The sequence below is a fragment of the Pantherophis guttatus genome, chromosome 6 (genome assembly GCF_059756535.1).
Source record: "Pantherophis guttatus breed Tessera chromosome 6, ASM5975653v1, whole genome shotgun sequence".
Classification (NCBI taxonomy): domain Eukaryota; kingdom Metazoa; phylum Chordata; class Lepidosauria; order Squamata; family Colubridae; genus Pantherophis; species Pantherophis guttatus.
In genome coordinates this window covers 32,374,835-32,393,947 of record NC_142068.1, presented here as the reverse complement: position 1 = coordinate 32,393,947, position 19,113 = coordinate 32,374,835, and the positions used below count along the sequence as shown (strand labels likewise).

Here is a 19,113-nt window from a genome sequence, read left to right as displayed (position 1 = left end):
CAAGCCTCAAAAAATACACTTTTCCCAAAAGGTTTCCACAATTTTGGTCATTACTGTATACAGTATGTGTTTGTGCAATGGCTTGGTATGATGTACAGATAGTCATCAATGATTGCATATGTGCCTCTGGGATTTTAATAAAAGGAACAATCTGCTTATGAATACATCTCTATGAATACATCTCATATTAAGTTGATCCACATATGAATTCAAATTTCTGAATTATCAGACTTCTACCAATATCTAACTATTATTATATTCCAGAGGTAGCAATTGTTCTTGGAATAATAACTCACTGAAGACAAACTGGAAGAATGGAAGCAATAGAAGAAACAACAATTGAGGGCTCCAGTTTTTTTCCTTACCAAAAATATTCTTAAACACACAGTAATGACTATGATAAAGACTTGTCAATCACATTTTAATCCTATACAATTAATTTCAACATCGATTATCTTTTTAGGAGCTAAAGGAGCTAAAGGACTTTCAGGAATTCCTGGAATCTATGGATTGCCAGGAGTTCCAGGAGACAGAGGGGACATGGGAATGCCAGGTAATTTTGTTAAAGTATCTAAATTATCATTATAGTAATACTAATACAGTAAAACTTTAGTTTAGGAGGCTTTGGATACAAGATTGTCCATAGACAGCATGCTTCAGATATATAAAACTCCCACTCACATTTTGTACATGTGTAAAATATAAAAAATACATATAATGCATGCATGTGTAATTCTACTTTCATTTTACAATTAAATAAAATACATAACAGATATAAAATACTCATGCACAAAATCATATTTGGATTCAACAGACAATTTGACTTAATGAACATTCTCCTCCTATTGGCCCATTGCAGTCATATAGAGTAATGTAGAGTAATGATTGGATGACTGATACTGTAAGACCGAGAATTCTCTACATTAATAGTATTTTGAATACAACTTTATTTTCACTAACATGTTATAGAGATGTATAGAGGTAAATGTGAAGAAATTCAAGTACATAAATGTAAAATTAGTCATGGGAAAGAAGAGGAAAGAAACTCAACATAACCCCACCTGAATTCTGTTTGGAATAAGAGGAGAGGAAAACCCTGACATGCTTTCAAGATTCTGATTTTACCCTATAACAAGAACAACAAAGAGTGGCAGGAGTTTCACATGGGTCTTGACAGAAAAGAGAATTTATAACCAAGGATGTGGAGATCAGATCAGAACATATATCTCATTTAATATTTGCATTAGTAAACTTGATGATTTTGGATGGTTGGGATCTTCACTGAAGTTTCAAATAAATCAAAGTAAAAAAAAACATTTCAATGTTATGTTGTTTCAGGTCATAAAGGGGAGCAAGGTTCTTCAGGTGTGCCTGGATCACCAGGTATAGCAGGCCCACCTGGCTTTACTGGTATTCCAGGGGATAAAGGAGAACCTAAACCTGGTACTGGGCCTCCAGGAAACCCAGGACCTAAGGTATAGAAAGCTGATGATACTTTCCTTGTATCAGGTGGTGTTCCCTTGTTGGTCTTTTAGTTACTCTTTTATTTTGTTGCTACTTGCTAGGGTAATCCAGGTCTTCTTGGAGAAAGGGGAAGAAAAGGGGCAAGTGGATCACCAGGCCACCCAGGTCTTATTGGAGTACCTGGACTACCTGGAATCAGAGGGGATACTGGTTTACCAGGAATTACAGGTAAAATAGAATGGTGGGAGCAAACTTTAAAAGCTTGGTGGGTTGAAGGTCGTAAGAGGCCAGTTCACAGACCTGAGAAATTAGATTTGTATATTATCTTTTTTTCCTTTCCTTTTTAATTAAGACATACTGTTTTGGAACTAATCCTATAGGTTTCATGTTTTTTTCCTAAAAATGGCAGGTAACTAATTTTTTAAATCTCGATTATGTTAGGCTCTGAGGCGTACAAAAAAAGTTGGGGTTAACACCAGTAGTCCATACTTGATGTAAGACATAAAGCAAAGCATTAAAACAAGATAACTTCTGAGAGTTTTAAAACTATACTCAAGCAGCGTCTAGTATTCTTCTACAAAAGAATATCAGCTAATGTATGGATTATGGTCTATAGCAGGGGTGAAATCCATCAGGTTCTGACAGGTTCTGGAGAACCAATAGCAGAAATTTTAAGCAGTTCAGAGAACCAGCAACCAACCACTCTGGCCCAGAGAAATAGGGATTTTCACCCATCTGCAAAACATGAAGAAAGCATAGTGCTTCAAAAAGCATGTTGTATTTTTCTTCCATTATATCAAAATATGCCAAGAAAATTGCTTTCCTCAAAGAAGGGCAGTTAGTATGATGATAGTCAGAGGCTGCTGGGATGGAAGCGTGGATTAAGAGCAGGTGCAGTGAAGGGAAGAGGAGCAGAGTGGGTGAATAATTTTTGTTTCATTTCTGACAAGCCTCTGCTGGAGAGGAAAAAAGGTGATGAGATGTTTCTCTTCATCACTTTTTCCTGTCTCTACCAAACCTCATCACTTGCTGAAGAAAGAAAAAACACTACGGAAATCAGGGGTGAAATCCAGCAGGTTCTGGAGAATCGGTAGCGAAAATTTTGAGCAGTTCGGAGAACCGGTAGCGGAAATTTTGAGTAGTTTGGAGAACTGGCAAATACCACCTTTGGGTGGCTCCAGAGTGGGGTGGGAATGGAAATTTTGCAGTATCCTTCCCCTGCCATGCCCACCAAGCCAAGCCCACAGAAACGGTAGTAAAAAAAAATTGGATTTCACCACTGATGGAGATGGTAATTGAAGTTGTGATAGGAATAGTAACACTTTCTACAAGATCAGTCTTTGTATCTTATTCTAAAAATAAGACAAAAAGAAAAAGTTAGTTGCTAGGGAAGTCTGCCAGATAAAGCAGAAATGACTATGAATTTGCATCTTGTTTCCTCATGGAAACAACCACTTTCTTGCCAGATCACTTTGATTCTGCTTGTTTCATTGGAAAGCTAGAGGAGCTTGCCAAGAGGAAGGCTCCATTGTGAGGATGGGACCGCAAAAATTATTATCAGACCATCTCAGGATCAGGGCAAAGAGAGTGTTTGGATGAGGCCATAAAGTAGGGCATTTAATTGTCTGTGCTACCTTAAACTAGGTGGAGAACACATAAGTATGTATATTCAATGAAATAAAAAGATGGATCCATTTTGTTTTCTCCTTTACAATACCCATTAAATTTTTTGTCAATGTGTTATATTCTATTTATAGGACAACCGGGACCTGTGGGCAGTAAAGGTATTAAAGGTAGCAAAGGACTACCAGGACAAAATGGTGTTAGAGGACTTCCAGGTTTGTAAATTCTTAGGCACTTCCTTTTCTGAACATTTCCCATTTTTCACTGTTGAAAAACACAACCATTTATTTTTTAACTAGTTTTATCTATCTAAATAGAGAGCAGGAAAGTCTAAGAATCTATTTTATCTCTTCCAAGCTCTTTTATCTCTTATCTGAAAGAAAAATGTTTCTCGTGTGTAATACAGTTGAGAAGCAAAGGTGGCTTATGACCCATAATAATGCAAAATGCAATCCATCTACCATATAGCATGTTGCATACCTGCACAGATACAGAGCTTTTTAACCCATAGATGCAGTGAAACCAAAGTAATTGAACATGTGGCATACTGCTTTTTAGCTGATAGGTTTCCATTACTGTCTTCTTTGGTTTGATATCATAGCTATTAGTGAGAATGGATCTCTTGTTGGTAGATATGATAGATGAACTGGACACTGCTGGAGTTGTTTCTGGTATGCAACTGCTGATCAAATCTATGTACCGCTCTTCTTTCTTTAACCTTCTAAATATTATCTAGATACTACCGGGGAACAGAATATGGAACAAATAATGATGTTTGCTGCTGTTGTCAGCTTGTTCAAATTTTAGCACGATGGCAAATAAGGCTGTTTCTTCTTTGGGTTTTATCAATGAACACAAAAGATATGAGTAGTATGAACATTATTACTTAGTAAAGACTATAAGAGTGATCAACTTGTAGAGAGCCATATTCCATGAGAATAATATGTACGGAAATCCAATAGCAGAGGAATCTAAAACATTAGGTGGAGCCAGTGGTGGGATTCAGCCAGTTCGCACCACTTCGGGAGAACCGGTTGTTAACTTTCTGAGCAGTTTGGCAAACTGGTTGTTAGAAGAAATCATTAGGGCAGAGAACTGGTTGTTAAATTACTTGAATCCCACCACTGGGTGGAGCTAGAACAAACATTTTACAAAGGCATTAATTCTGTCTCTCTCAGCCTCTTTTTTCCTCCTTTCTATTCTCTTTTCTCTTTAGTTTTATGTCATCTTTTTCTCACTTCTACATGTAACAGAATACTGTTCACAGAAGCAATTGATCATAAATCTAAATTGAAAGTTTCCTTCAGTTGTTTTTGATATTACACTAAAGGCTGTAAAAAACCAGCAGTCCACATGTTTCATACTCCAGATTAGACTGATTTTGATAGAAGAAAATAACATAGTTCAATAGTAAAAGCAGCAAAGTTTCTGAATACAAAATATGTATTCACATATCTGTGATGAGGAACAACTGGAAGATAGTTTACTTGATATACTACCTTATAATTCAGAGACATTACCAACCAGTATTCTAGAAGGAAGCAGTGTTTTTCAAGGACAAAATTTGATTTGCAAGTATCAGTGTTTTGACATCTTTAAAAATATATTTATTTTGTTTAGCAAACCACTCTCCCATTATATTAAGTTTGCACCATGATATTAAGCAAATGTGAGGGTTTTTTTCCATTTTCGGAAATGCATATAAAATAAATACCTCTTTAAAATTTATTTTCCTCAGGTCCAATTGGATTGTCTGGTGAAAATGGATTAGTTGGTGAAAAGGGTAATCAAGGACATGATGGTATTTATGGTCCACCCGGAGAAACAGGAGAACAAGGTTTTTATTTGTTGCAATCTTTTTCATATTATCACAACATTTGCTAATTTTGATATCCCACCAAATTATTTTCATTGCTGACAAATGCTCAAATTTAATTTAGTTGCTTAAGTTTTAAAAAGATTATTTTAAAAGAATGGCTACCAGTTGCACCTTTGCTAATTTTTAACCACATAATTTCTATATTGGACGTTATTTGAATTGATTGTTATTGTTGTTAGATGCTGGTTGCAAAACTGTTTCAAGTATTTTGTCTATTTCTCATTATTTTTGTATATTGTAAAGATGATGATAAGGAACATAAAATGGGGTTTCATTTATTCTTAATGCTGTGCTTTTAAAATGAACAGTATTTCAAATACTTCTTGGAACAGGAATTTGAACCAGTTATATATTTATTAATAGCAACTTGGAACTACTTTGCAGCAATGTGGAAATCACAATATGTATTAGCCATGTTGAAACTATTTAAGCAAGTAACTCTTTTGTTAAATAAATTTATCAAGAAATAAAGAGCATTATTGAATGAGTTCATTTAAAAAAATGGGTTTTGTTTATGAATCTTCAGAATATGAATTTTCAGTATAACATTCAGCCATATTTCTTATTAATACCATTGTAATATGTTGTTGTTGTTAGTCGCGAAGTCGTGTCCGACCCATCGCGACTTCATGGACAACATTCCTCTAAGCCTTTCTGTCCATTACCATCCCCCGGAGTCCATTTAAGCTCACACCGACTGCTTCAGTGACTCCATCCAGCCATCTCATTCTCTGTCATCCCGTTCTTCTTTTGCCCTCAATCGTTCCCAGCATTAGGCTCTTCTCCAGTGAGTCCTTCCTTCTCATTAGGTCGCCAAAGTATTTGAGTTTCATCTTCAGGATCTGGCCTTCTAAAGACCAGTCAGGGTTGATCTCCTCTAGGACTGACCGATTTGATCACCAGTCAGTCCTAGAGGAGTGTCCTGTAGTCCTGTAGCCCAAAGGACTCACAGGATTCTTCTCCAGCACCATAGTTCAAAGGCCTCAATTCTTTGGCGCTCAGCCTTCCTTATGGTGTAATATAGTGCCTTTTAAATTTTAATTTACTTTTGAAATAAAAAATGCATTATCATTATGTAGGTTCCCCGGGGCAACAAATTCCTGGCCCTAAAGGACTTCCTGGACCTAAAGGTAAAATTATACTGCATATCTTATTTATTTAATTTATTTATTTTTATCCCATGTTTATTATTTTTACAAATAACTCAAGATGGTGAACATAGTCAACATACCTTCCTCTCCTATTTTCCTCACAATACAACCCTGTAAATTCATAATATAGAATTTGAAAAAACTTCCACACTGTATATTAGAGCCGTGGTGGCACAGTCGTTAGATTGCAGTATTGCAGGAAAATTCTGCCCACAGCCAGAAATTTGATTCTGGCACAGCTCAGGGTTGACTCAGCCTTCAATCCTTCCAAGGTCAGGAAACTGAGAACCCAAATTGTTTGGGGCAATGTCAGCCTCACTGAAATTGGGCTGGAAATATAATTGCATTATAAAACTTTTCAAGTTCTGTAATAAGAAAATCCAGATGGGAAAGCTAGACAATTGTTTATTATTTGCATATATTTTATAAAACACTTTTGATATATTTTAGCCAATAATTGGGTGGGTACTACAAAAAGGAAAAAAAAGGGTTTTTTTAAAAAAAGAATTATTCCTTCCATTCTTCTAAAAGGAATAATTGTTCATATGAGGCAGAATTGCTATAAATAGCTTTTTTGGTACCACACAACTACAATTAAGGTTTTCCTGCAATTCCTTAAGACAGCAGACAGCAATACTAAGTGCTAAGGTATCTATCACACACATAGACTTTTGCCTATGTTTTCTTTTAATAGAGTTAATAGTTTTATTTTGTCTGTTCCAGGATTGGCTATATACTGCAGGTTATCCTAACTGGAAGAGTCAGGGTACAGGAGCTAAATATAAATGCTTCAGGATTTCTGGATTATCTACTCTTGGCTGAGAGGCCATCACATTATCTGATTAGAAATTTAATTTAATTTAATTTAATATTTAAATTTATATACCGCCCTTCTCCCGAAAGACTCAGGGCGGTGAACAGCCATAGGTAAAAAACATAGAATACAAAATTTAAAAACAATTTAAAATATATTAAACAATTTGGCCCAACAGTTAAAATCCCCCATTTAAAATTAAAATTAAAATTACACCATTGGAGAGTTAGGCCAGCCCGGCTTGATGAAATAAAAAAGTTTTGTGGGCCCGATGGAAAGTACGTAGATCCGGGATCGTCCGTATCTCCGGGGGGAGCTCGTTCCAGAGGGCAGGTGCTCCCACAGAGAAAGCTCTCCCCCTGGGGGCTGCCAGTCAACATTCTTTGGCCAATGGCACCCGGAGGAGCCCTTCTCTGTGGGAGCGTACTGGCTGGTGGGAGGCTCTTGGCGGCAGAAGACGGTCTCTTAGTAAAATTAACAGTGATTGTTATAAATAAAGTAACTTCTAACTCATAACATATGATCCAAACTGGGTTATATATCTAACATTATAATTCCTGCAAGTGGAAAGTAGATTGTATTACCAGAAAGTATATTCATGGAAAATATGTGGAAAAGAACACATCTGTGGAGAGACCAGTAATGATGGATACAGTTTATATTTTTTGACATCACTAGCTTAGGTTTTTTATAATTTTTGGAACAAAGTCATAGTACCCTTAAAAATATAATGACCAATATGTTCTTAACTTGATTAAAATATTCATTCCCAAGGTATCAAAGGAGATATGGGAGTAGATGGTTTTCCAGGACCACAAGGCTTTCAAGGTGTTATGGGAGACCAAGGACCTGGTGGACCTCCTGGTTTACCTGGACCACCAGGACTTCCAGGAAAACCAGGGAGAATACTTAACCTCAAAGGAAATAGAGGTCCTCCTGGCCCAGATGGAAATCCAGGTAAGAAACCATTATTATATAGCAACTTTAATGTTTGCTTTGCTGCAATTTATTATTACTACAAAATAGATGCAATTATTCATTTCTTATGCCTGATCAGATTCATCATGAATCTTTTCCTACTTTTACTTTAGGTGTTTTCCCCTCTTCATTTAGCTGCTCTGCTTTACAGTTAAGCAGCTGTCTTCTGTAGGGAAGATATTTGGGAGCATATTGTCCAATAATCTCTGCATTTAACTTAGCAACATAAGAATAGCCTTGATGGATCAGACCAAAGCACATCATGTCCACCATTTTTTTCTGCATATCGGTAGAGATGCATATTTTTTCCCCCATTTTCTTTCCTGCAAATGTATTTGGAGGCAAGATACATCCAACCTGTGTTCAAGACTACTAGCGCTCAATAAATTTGTCTTCCATTAACTTAAGACTATTAGTGCTTGATAGACTTGTCCTCCATTAATTTATCCAATCCCATTAAAGCCTTTCAAGTTAGAAAGAGGAATTTATGAGAGTTGTGAGCTATTGTTTCAATAACAGATTTTGTCTATGGCATTCTAAGGAACTCTTTCTCCTGAGGTACATACAATATTATTAATATTCCACAAGATTGCATTAGACCAAAAGCCTTTAGCCTGTGGTGTGTTAAGTGTATATGTGTAGATGTTCTTCCTGGCAGCTGCCTGTGGAAGTGGACCTTACTACCAACTTTGAAGATTTAAATTGAAAAGTGTCATACATACATTGTATTTTATTAAGGAGATATAAGAGATAGAATGTGTATGCATATAATTTAACATAATTCTTGGTTAATATACTATTCCCAAATCAGGGGTGAAATGCTACCGGTTCGGGCGAACCAGTAGTGATAAAAACTACGGGTTCACGCGAACCAGTAGTAAAAAAAAAAAAAGCTACCGGTTCACCCAAACCAGTATTTCTGACAATCAGCTGTGCCGCGGGGTTTAGTTTTGCTAGAAAGCAGGAAATCCTGCTTTCTAGCGAAGCTAAATTGCGTGGCACAGCTGATTCCCTCCTGCTGTTCTATTTACCTTCCCAAGCCTCTTTTTGGCACATACTGCCCATGTGCGTGTGTGCAGCACACACCAAAAGAAGTCGTGGGAAGGTAAGTAGAACAGGGGGCAGGATTTCCTGCTGCTTTCTAGCGAAGCTAAATTGCATGGCACAGCTGATCCCCCCTTGCTTCTACTTACCTTCCCAAGCGTCCTTTTGGTATGCACTGTATATACACATGCAGCATGCATTTGGCACACAGCACACATGCACGGCCAGTGAACCGGTATCAAACTGGTTCAGATTTCACCACTGTCCCAAATGCATGTACTTTCCCCATGAAATATAGGTCTTCCTGGTAGCCCAGGACCTGCTGGAGTCCCAGGCTACAGCATAAAAGGAAACAAAGGTGTCCAAGGAACAGATGGAATTCCAGGCCTGCCAGGAATGAAAGGTGATGATGGCCCACCTGGTATGCCAGTAAGTTAACTAAATATCCTTTATTAGTCATTCATTTATTTTATGTTTTAGACTTGCAACAATGCAAAATTGTTGACGAGGAAAGCTATCACATTTTGCAAAAATGACTAAACTGGAACGATCAATTCTTTAAATTTCAGGAATTTTATTGTTTCATTTTTCTAGCTATCAATGCAGAATTAGGGGGTGTATTAGTGGGTGTCACTAGGCTGGTGAAATGTCCTAAGATTTTGTTGTTGTTGTTGCTGCTGTTTCACTGATAGATGGAATAAATTTCATTTCTGTTAAGAGCTAGCTGCTGTTAAGGCATGGGAGCAGGGAAGCTTAGAGCAAATACAAAAAGCATTTTCATCCCACGTTCATTGAAATATGAGTGTTTGGGATATGGGTAATTTTTCTTCTGTTGAGCCCTCATTCTTCTGAGAATAACATGTAGAAGACTGTGTGTCCAATAATAAGGAATGTAGCTATGCTTGTATTTTGTTGTTAGTAAAGATTACAGGTCCCAAATCATTAAACATTGTTAAGAATACAGGGAGGTATCTATACAGGAAGGTGCCTATTTTAAAATTAGAGGTGGATTAAATAATGGCAAAGAATTAGTTTCAGTGCTATTTTTACTTTTAGTAAGACAATAGAAATATAAGGCCAGCAATTATGATGACTGAGTTTATAGTCTCCAATTTTCCATTGGCAATGCTTCTGTTTGCTTGAGAATGTGTTCTTTAAACCGATGTGCCTTCTCTCTCTACTCTACTTACAAAATCTATTGAAGACGGGTTTAAACTGATAAAGATTATTTTTACCCTGATTTACAGGGAATTGAAGGTAGCCCTGGTTATCAGGGCCTTGATGGTGAACTTGGCTTTCCAGGATTACCAGGAATAAAAGGTATTTTCCTATTTTATCTAATTCTAGAATGCCATATTATGTCACTCATATATCACACGTCATGAATAAAATATAAATGGGATACTGCAGATAGAGAACTTTTTCTGGACTAATAGTTTGAGTTGTCCATTTATTTTTAGCTCTTAATTACAACGAAGACCTTTTCCAGGATGTTCTATATAGGAGCTTGGTTTAATGCAACTCTGGAGCTGTGATTTCTTGCAAAGATTTTACAGATTGACTCTAAGATATAGAGAGCAGCTTGTCTGTTTCCTTGCCATTTTTTCCCTCATTATTGTCACTGCCTACATGCTATGAGAGATGGTGTGAACATGTATTGTTCTTGTTATCTCTGAAATCAAGCTGGATTACGTTTTGCACAATTTATAAAGTAGGAGCTAGCAGGCAAAAAGCCTTAAATTTAAACTTGGGATTCTAAACCTAGAAAGAAACCCACATTATTTACAAAAAAACAAAAACAAAAAACCCTTAAAATTTATTTAAATTATTTAAATTTTCCTAGAAAGGAAAAAAGAGGCATACTTCAAAAAGAGCCAAAACAGGTTGCACATTCTTGCTAGTTGCCATGGAGATTCTCAGCCAGTGATCTCTTTTGACAGTGTATTCAAGGGATTAGATCCAGTTAGGAAAATTCCAGTGTAAAATCAACCAGTTTCTGTCCTGGGTAAAGTCCAAAGATTCTTTCTATGTGTCTCGTTCTTGTTAGCTTACTTCCTTGACAGGGCTGGTCATTAAATATAAAGATTCAAAACAAGTATTTCATAGCTGTTTGGCTTGAAGATCTTCACCTACAATTATGTTTGAGACACACTAGACAAAAGCATGTGATAATTGGTCAATGTAGATATTTGTGCAGAATACTATTTGTACTGAATGTACATCTTTATGCATATTTCTTTGATGATAGATCCTACTACATTACCAAAACCAAATAACATCAACCTCTCTCTCCAAAACTGATAAAATGATGTACAATAGTAAATTGGGACATGCATTTCCATAGTTATGTGAGCTTTATAGAATTCATAAGTATTCTTTGGCATCATAATCATATAATTCCTGTCTAATAATAGGATCTTCCTTTTAGGAGAAAAGGGCAATCGGGGACCACCTGGACCAACTGGAATAGCAGGGACTCGAGGGCCAAAAGGACTATCTGGTAGCAAATACACTTGATCCGTTTTACTTAATTGAATTGGATTTGTAATATTATTTGCTTATAAATAATTGTAATTGTAAAGAATGGTAATTAATCTAGAATTGTAATTGTACATAGATAAACAAAGAGCCGTTTATTTGCTTGTATCTTCATTACTAGGCCAGCCTGGAGCATTTGTGAAAGCAGTTTCTTTCCCAGGAAGCCCAGGACCTGCTGGACCTCCAGGAAACCCAGGAAGCTCAGGAGATCCTGGTCCCCGTGGGTCACCTGGTCTCCCAGGTACACATTTCCTTTCCTCTATTTTAATGTTTTTTCAACCTTGGGAACTTGAAGATGTGAAGACCTCAACATTCTGGGAGTTAAGCCCAATATCTTCAAGATGCCAAGTTTGTGGCGATTATTGCCCCAGTGTTACTTGGAGGTTCTGAATCAGGCTGCGAAAGAAAACACCAAACAAGGTGGAGGTTGTAGTAAAGTTTTACCTTCCACGATTTGGCAAGCTCCAACAATCACCCAGTGCAGTTTCAGTGAAATATTGTCAGCTCTAACCATACGTGCTCCCATCACCGTTTTTAACCCCAGTGCACCCCACCCCGCTACTCCATCCCCTAACTCCACCCCAAACCCTAGTGCCGAGTGGAGGGTTCCAACTGCTTTTCCTAAGCCCCCATTAATGTTGGCTAATGTAGCCGGCTTGGCATCTGCGCAGGCATGGCTCCGTCCATCTCTCAGCTGAGGGGCAGCAACACGTCTGACGGTGCCAGAAGAAATGGAGACCTCGAGAATAGTGGTCAGAAGAGGAAGCAGGCGGCATGCTTTGTCTGTCTCCGTCCCTGCCGGAATGACAGCCCTGGTGAAATGGGGTTGACATGGAGCTCTTGGCTGGGATGCCTTTCTGTCATTTCAGTTGTTAGGAAACTCAGGAGCTATGCTGGAAGAACTCAGAGAGAGAACACCTCTATTTGAAGGTGTTTCTGGGTGAAATACAGAGGACTAGTTATTACTGGCTGTTATTCGGCATTTGTCTTGCAATAAGTTTGCATCAAATCTTCTCAAAAATGATCCCTTCCTTTCAGGTATGTTTTGAACATATGTTAACATTTTTCTTCTATTCATCAATCCAGGACCTCCTGGTTCAATGGGCCAGTCAGGCCGTCATGGTACTCCAGGTAGAACTGGACCACCTGGACCCAAAGGAGAAAAAGGATTTCAAGGGCAAAAAGGTACTACAGTGGTGAACTTATTATAAGAAAATGGAATGAAATATTTGGATTTTGTCTTGTACCTGGCTACAATAATCATGGAAATATTGGGTATATTTGACACAGAGTTTGTAAGTGGACAGGTTCACAAATATTTCTAATTATTATTTTTTTAATTAATTTCTGCGTAGGTTTACCTGGATTGCTTGGATCTCCTGGTATAAAGGGACTTCCTGGATTCCCAGGAAGTTGCATAACTAGTCCAGTGAAAAGAGGCTTTATTTTTTCCCGGCACAGTCAGTCAACAAACATTCCTACATGTCCATCTGGGACAACTCACATCTATAATGGCTACTCTCTTCTTTTTGTTCAAGGAAATGAACAAGCACACGGACAAGACCTCGGTACTTTTATACTTAATTTTTCTTAATAAGGTATCACATAAAGTTTGCTGTGCAAAAGCAAGCATTTCATGTCCTGGTTAAAATAACAAATCCAACAGTGCAATTCTAAACATACTGCAGGTCTTAATTGGTGAATTCCCAGAGAATTGTGACTACATCTGCATCTTAAGGATGAATCTTCCCTCTGCAGCACTTTTAGGGTATAGAAGATAGTGTATATATGAATTGTCCAGATCAAAGAACTTTATTTTTGGTAATTTCATCTGTTAATTAGAATTTTGGTCAAGAATAACTGCCAGCAAAAGCAATAGCACTTAGACTTCTATACCATTTCATAGTGCTTTACAGCTCTAAGCGGTTTATAGAGTCAGCACATTGCCTCCAACAATCTGGGTCCTCATTTTACCAACTTCGGAAAGATGGAAGGCTGAGACAACCTTGAGCCAGCAACTTTAAGCATTACTCTTTAATTTTTTTATGTACTGTTTTAGAACTCTATGAGCTGATTGTTTCAAAATCCCTGAGAAAACACCAAGAGGAGAAAAAAAAAACATTATCACATTAACAGCTATTTTAATTTAATGAATGTCTTCCAATTGTAAATTAAAAAGATTTACCTAGAGCAAGGATAATTCCAAAGGAATTAACCCCAGAAAGTTTTCTCGTCCCATAGCTTTTGATATTTCCCTGTTAAAAACCTTCACTGCTCCTTTGTTTTCAGATTTCCTCCCCCAGAATTATCTCTATTGTAGTATATCCCTACCTTTTATGGATTTAATCTCTACTAATATTATAAACATCATACCATACCTATAACAGGATACTTTATTGAACTCACCAGAACTTCTCTTCTGAATCATCCAGGTACAACCGGCAGCTGTCTTTCAAGATTTACTACTATGCCCTTTTTATTATGTAATACCCAAGCAGTCTGCAGATTTGCTTCTCGCAATGATTACTCCTACTGGTTGTCAACAGAAACACCAATGCCTGAAGATATGGCACCAATTTCTGGAAGAGCTTTAGAGTCCTATATTAGCAGGTAATTTTTCCTACTTGATTTCCCTTTCTAATTTCTATATAGATATTTATTTGATACATAACATTATATAAGAAACACTAAGCAGATAAAATGTTGGTTTCCAAAAATAAAACCAACATGCATAAGTGATTTGGTAAAAAGGTGAATAACAAATGAATTATTTCATTTCTATGTGTTCTGCTGGCCACCTGACTTATTAACACTTTTCTTCCAAATTCATTTGTCTGCTGCAGTTTGTTTCTCCCTTTTCTTCATGATATGTTTGTCTCTTACCTGTAGATGCGTTGTCTGCGAAGGTCCGGCAATGATGATAGCAGTCCACAGTCAAAAAACTTTAGTTCCATCCTGTCCTCAAGGCTGGCAATCTCTTTGGAAAGGGTTTTCTTTTGTTATGGTAAGAAGAAAAATAAATAAATAAAAGTACTGTTTTTTTGTTTGAAATAAATGATTCATTAGGCAAGAAATTAAAAAAAAAACAAGTTCTGAAAGTGTTCAGTCAAAATGATAATTCCATGGGAGACATGGATCCTGGATTTTGGATGCATTCTGTACGTTAGTCCATTTGCGGGACGTTGGTTGAAAATATTTTGCTCTATGATGCACCTTTTCATGCAATTAAAGGTTACAGACACAAGAGTTATAAGGTAGAACATAGTAATTTATAGTTTACTAGTAGTAGATAGATGGTTTTGGTTTCTTGTCTGGACTGTCTTGAAAGCTGGCACAGATGCAGCTTTTTTAAAAAATTAATTTGTGGAAAAGGGTATGTAAGTATTTTATGGCTATGTGAGTATTTTTATAACCATATATTGTTTTTTGATAGCTTAGATAAGCCTAGCACTAACCATAAAGTCAGATAAGTACTTTTTCAAATGATTTCAACAGGCCATTAAATTACAAAAATAACAAAAAGGAAATTATTACTGAACCTATAGATGATTTAAATTAGCTTACAAATTTTAAAGATTATTATGACAAAAATAGAAGACAATCTTTCGTATTTTAACAACTAACTAATGTATCATAACTGTTCTTGGAGAAAACTGCGGTAATAAAATTTGTAAGATTTAAAAGTCACAAGAATCCCCACAAGGCTATTTTATGTTTGTATGATTATACTCCAGCCCAAAAGGGAAAAAGTTCCCAAAGAAAAAAAGAATGCATTATTAAAAGTATCTGACATTTCTGTTGTTCTATGCTACAAATATTAGCAAAAACTACCAATTGCTATGTAAAAATAACCCAGATGAATTCTTTGAGGTTTTAATATTCTGAGATACAATTATTATTGGAAGTCTAAAACTGGTATTCCTTATCTACAGATTACTAACCAAACCAGATTTTTATTAAAGTCATTTATCATTATAGTATACGGGTGCAGGCTCAGAAGCTTCTGGACAAGCTTTGGCATCTCCAGGGTCATGCTTAGAAAAATTTCGTGCCCTTCCATTCATTGAATGTCATGGCCGAGGAACATGTAATTACTACTCAAATTCCTACAGTTTCTGGTTGGCTACACTAAATTCAAGAAGAATGTTCAGGTATTTTTATTTACATTACTTTCTCTGTGATGCAACTTAAAATGAGTCGGTTCATTCTTTCATTGTACTGTAATATGCTACCACTTGGCCAACTCACAAATAAAACTGACATTTTTATCTTTGTTTTGATACTTACCTACCCTTATATTTAGCAAGTCCCTCTGTGAGGGAGATGGGCGATTTCAAAATTTGATAGATAAATACACTGTTTTATGACTGTTTTACTGTCAGGGCTACCTAATGCTTTTGATTCAAACACAAAAAGGTGCTTTGGACGATGTTTGTGTGAAATTCCTGCCATCAACTATTTAATCAGCAATAACTTTTCTCAGGGTCACCCTGAAGACTCCAAGGGGGAAAAATCATTATTTTCAAGAACTACAGAGGAATTCCACTTAAGGGCATGTGGTTTATATGCTCTACAGCAGCTCTCTTCAAATGCAAAGCACTTCATAGTCCTAATTATTATTTTTACTTTTTGTACTTTGATTTAAATACAGGTGACTGACACTGATCTAGCATTTATTAGTTTAATGTTTAAAGTGTGGGAATTCTATTTTATTTAAAATATATTATTCTTATTTATATTTAAAGGAAACCAGTGCCACAGACTCTAAAAGCTGAAAATATGGAAAAAATAATTAGTCGCTGTCAAGTCTGCATGAGGAAACCCAACTGAGCAGAACTGTCATCTGAAAATGAAGTTCCAGTTTTGTTGCCCATGGAAAAAAAGCCTGAAACTAAACCAAATGTTTTTATGAACTTTTAATAATATGTATTACAACAATACAATATTTGTACCAAAAATTAGAAAATCAGAGTTGTGCAATAATGAAAAGTGCAATGTTTTTATTGTTTTATTTTGCTAAAATAAACAAAAATACATCTTAAAAGAAAGTATTGGAATGTAATTTTTTTGTACTTATTTGTATCCCGCCTTTATTATTTTTATCAATAATTCAAGGCAGCAAACATACTTAATACTCTTTCCTCCTCCTATTTTTCCCACAACATAACCCTGTAAGATGAGTTGGGCTGAGAGAATGAGTGACCTAAAATCACCCAGTTGACTTTCATACAGTGGTGGGTTAGGCCCGGTTCAGATCAGTTCGCAAGAACTGGTAGTAAAACCGGCGGGAGGCCCTGCCCACCACCCCGGATATCATCTTTGGTGCATGCGCAGAAGCTTCTGTGCATGTGCAGAAGCAAGGCGTGTGTGTAAGCGAAGCGTGCATGCGCGTGATCCCGTTGCGAACCGGTAGTAAAGGTAAGTAGAACCCACCCCTGCTTTCATAGCTAAGACAGGATTAAAGAACTCAGTTCCTGGTTTCTAGTCTGATGCCTTAACTACTAGACCAAAATATTTGATGTATTACAAGATTGCCAGTTTCTAAACACTAGTATTAATGGAGCCTTACTATTATAAACCATGGTATCATCCATCTTTTAAATGAAAAAATTGTGATCTTGCGCTTTTCCAACTACTAAATGGAGTCAATAGCTATCATTGGATTATGTATTATTCAAATCAAATATTATGTAAACTGACATTTTGGCACTATATTAAATGATAATTTTTTAAAAATAAATAGAACATGTTTGAATGAAGCTTCTAAACTGCTACCTTCATTATTCACCCTTCCTTTGGCTAAGAAGTGGGAAATTGCAGCATTTCACTTCAGCGCAATGCTATACTTTATTACTATCTGGAAAGGAATTTCCAGTATAAGAACATGTTGATTATTTAAATACAATTTGCGACTACAACTTTGTTCCAATTTCCTGCCAAATATTGAATTTTAAAATTTTGACAGATGCAGCAGTGGCAAGGAGTAAGAGCTCTTTTTTTTTCCATATTTTTTTTTATTAACATATATATAAAAAAAAGAAATTAACATACATAACATACATGAATCATAATATATAATATATAACAATATACAGAATACAAACAATCAACAAGTGCTCCCCCACCCCTCGGGATCATTCCTGCTTCCAGAATCTTAAAGCTTCTTCTGGTGGTGGTATCCCTCTTCCTCCAGAAAACACATATATTAGGAACTGTTTCCAAGGAGTAAGAGCTCTCCTTCCCTGGAAGTTGCATGCAATTGCTCCCTTGCACCTATTGTATTATGCCAATGCAGTCCATTTGAAACCTGAACTATTCAATATAATGCACAAACAAAAGAAATTGATTAATTTTTAATAAGCTTAGTGAATGTATAGCCACTGGGTTTCTTTCACTGCAACTGCAGCCATTGCCAATGTTACTCTTCATTTGCCCACCAGTCTCCTACTGTACTGGATAACACATATACCAGTAAGCTTTATTATATTTAGTGAACTTAATTTCCAGCTCCTAATAATATGGGCTCAGGAATGCAGCTTCATTTATTACTTGGTGGTTCTGGGTTAAATCAGAATTAAAAATGCTTTAGTCTCACTAAAATCAATTATGTTAAACAGAACAATTTACTGTACAGGTAGTCCTCGACTTATGACCATAATTGAGCCCAAAATTTGTTGTTAGGTGAGACTTGTTAAATGAGTGTTGCCCCATTTTACGACCTTTCTTGCCAAAGTTGTTAAGTGAATCACTGTAACTGTTAAGTTAGCATCATGCTAACTTTGCTTGTCAAAAGATTGCAAAAGATGATCACATGACTTTGAGACACAGCAATGGTCATAACTATGAACCAGTTGCCCATTATCTGAATTTTGAGCATGTGATTATGGAGATGCTACAAAGGTTGTAACTGAAAAATGGTCATAAGTCACTTTTTTCTGTGATGTTGTAACTTTGAATGGTCACTAAATGAACTGTTGTTAAGTCAAGGTCTCCCCGTATTCTTAAAGGTTTCAATTAGACAAAAAAGGGTCCAGTCCCATCACCAAATGTTCCCTGAATGGCCTAATAACAGCTAGAGATCTTCATCCTCTTCAGAATCTACACTCCTTTCTCCCCAAGGTATCTATTTTATTTGTTTTTACTAAGGATTAATGTCCTACTCATTTCTCCAGTCAGACAATAGACCTTTCCCTGACTTTGTGCGGCTCATGGTCAGCAAGCCTCCTTATAACATGAACATTTTCATGTTATAACATGAACATCTTTCTTATAAGATCTTTGTCTATCAATGAAGGCATCCCCCATTTTTCATTTCAATGCTTTAAAATAACTTCCATATATGTCAATGGAAGCTTTTTACAGCCTCACTGCAACACAAGGAGGCAGTTTTTAAAGGAGGGCACATTTTAAATCTCTCTCTCTCACACACACACATACAAACACACATACAATATTACAAGTCCCTCTTGATAAATCACGTTCCAGTAAAGATTTACAATAATCTCTGTTAATATAAAAGAGGCTATTTTAAAGTCTCATTGCAGCAACTCCCTTGCAAAAAATATTCCATGCGTAGCAACAAATAGTGCAAATGAGAAAAGGGAAAGCTTATGAGTGAATTG

At 36.4% G+C, this 19,113-nt stretch overlaps 1 protein-coding gene across 1 annotated transcript in view; it reads left to right on the top strand.

The window, feature by feature from the left end:
• The window catches only part of COL4A3 (collagen type IV alpha 3 chain), a 67,859-nt gene extending 51,320 nt beyond the window's left edge, over window positions 1–16,539 (top strand). The window contains exons 36-52 of the mRNA XM_034439360.2: window positions 464–553; window positions 1,339–1,475; window positions 1,566–1,692; window positions 3,222–3,302; window positions 4,826–4,924; window positions 6,046–6,096; window positions 7,706–7,888; window positions 9,252–9,382; window positions 10,201–10,273; window positions 11,382–11,453; window positions 11,613–11,732; window positions 12,578–12,676; window positions 12,847–13,059; window positions 13,924–14,101; window positions 14,381–14,495; window positions 15,470–15,642; window positions 16,237–16,539. Of these exons, the coding sequence (XP_034295251.2) occupies window positions 464–553; window positions 1,339–1,475; window positions 1,566–1,692; window positions 3,222–3,302; window positions 4,826–4,924; window positions 6,046–6,096; window positions 7,706–7,888; window positions 9,252–9,382; window positions 10,201–10,273; window positions 11,382–11,453; window positions 11,613–11,732; window positions 12,578–12,676; window positions 12,847–13,059; window positions 13,924–14,101; window positions 14,381–14,495; window positions 15,470–15,642; window positions 16,237–16,321 (2,027 nt within the window). The 3' untranslated portion in view covers window positions 16,322–16,539. The remainder of the gene's footprint in view (window positions 1–463; window positions 554–1,338; window positions 1,476–1,565; window positions 1,693–3,221; window positions 3,303–4,825; window positions 4,925–6,045; window positions 6,097–7,705; window positions 7,889–9,251; window positions 9,383–10,200; window positions 10,274–11,381; window positions 11,454–11,612; window positions 11,733–12,577; window positions 12,677–12,846; window positions 13,060–13,923; window positions 14,102–14,380; window positions 14,496–15,469; window positions 15,643–16,236) is intronic.
• Window positions 16,540–19,113: the final 2,574 nt, after the last annotated feature.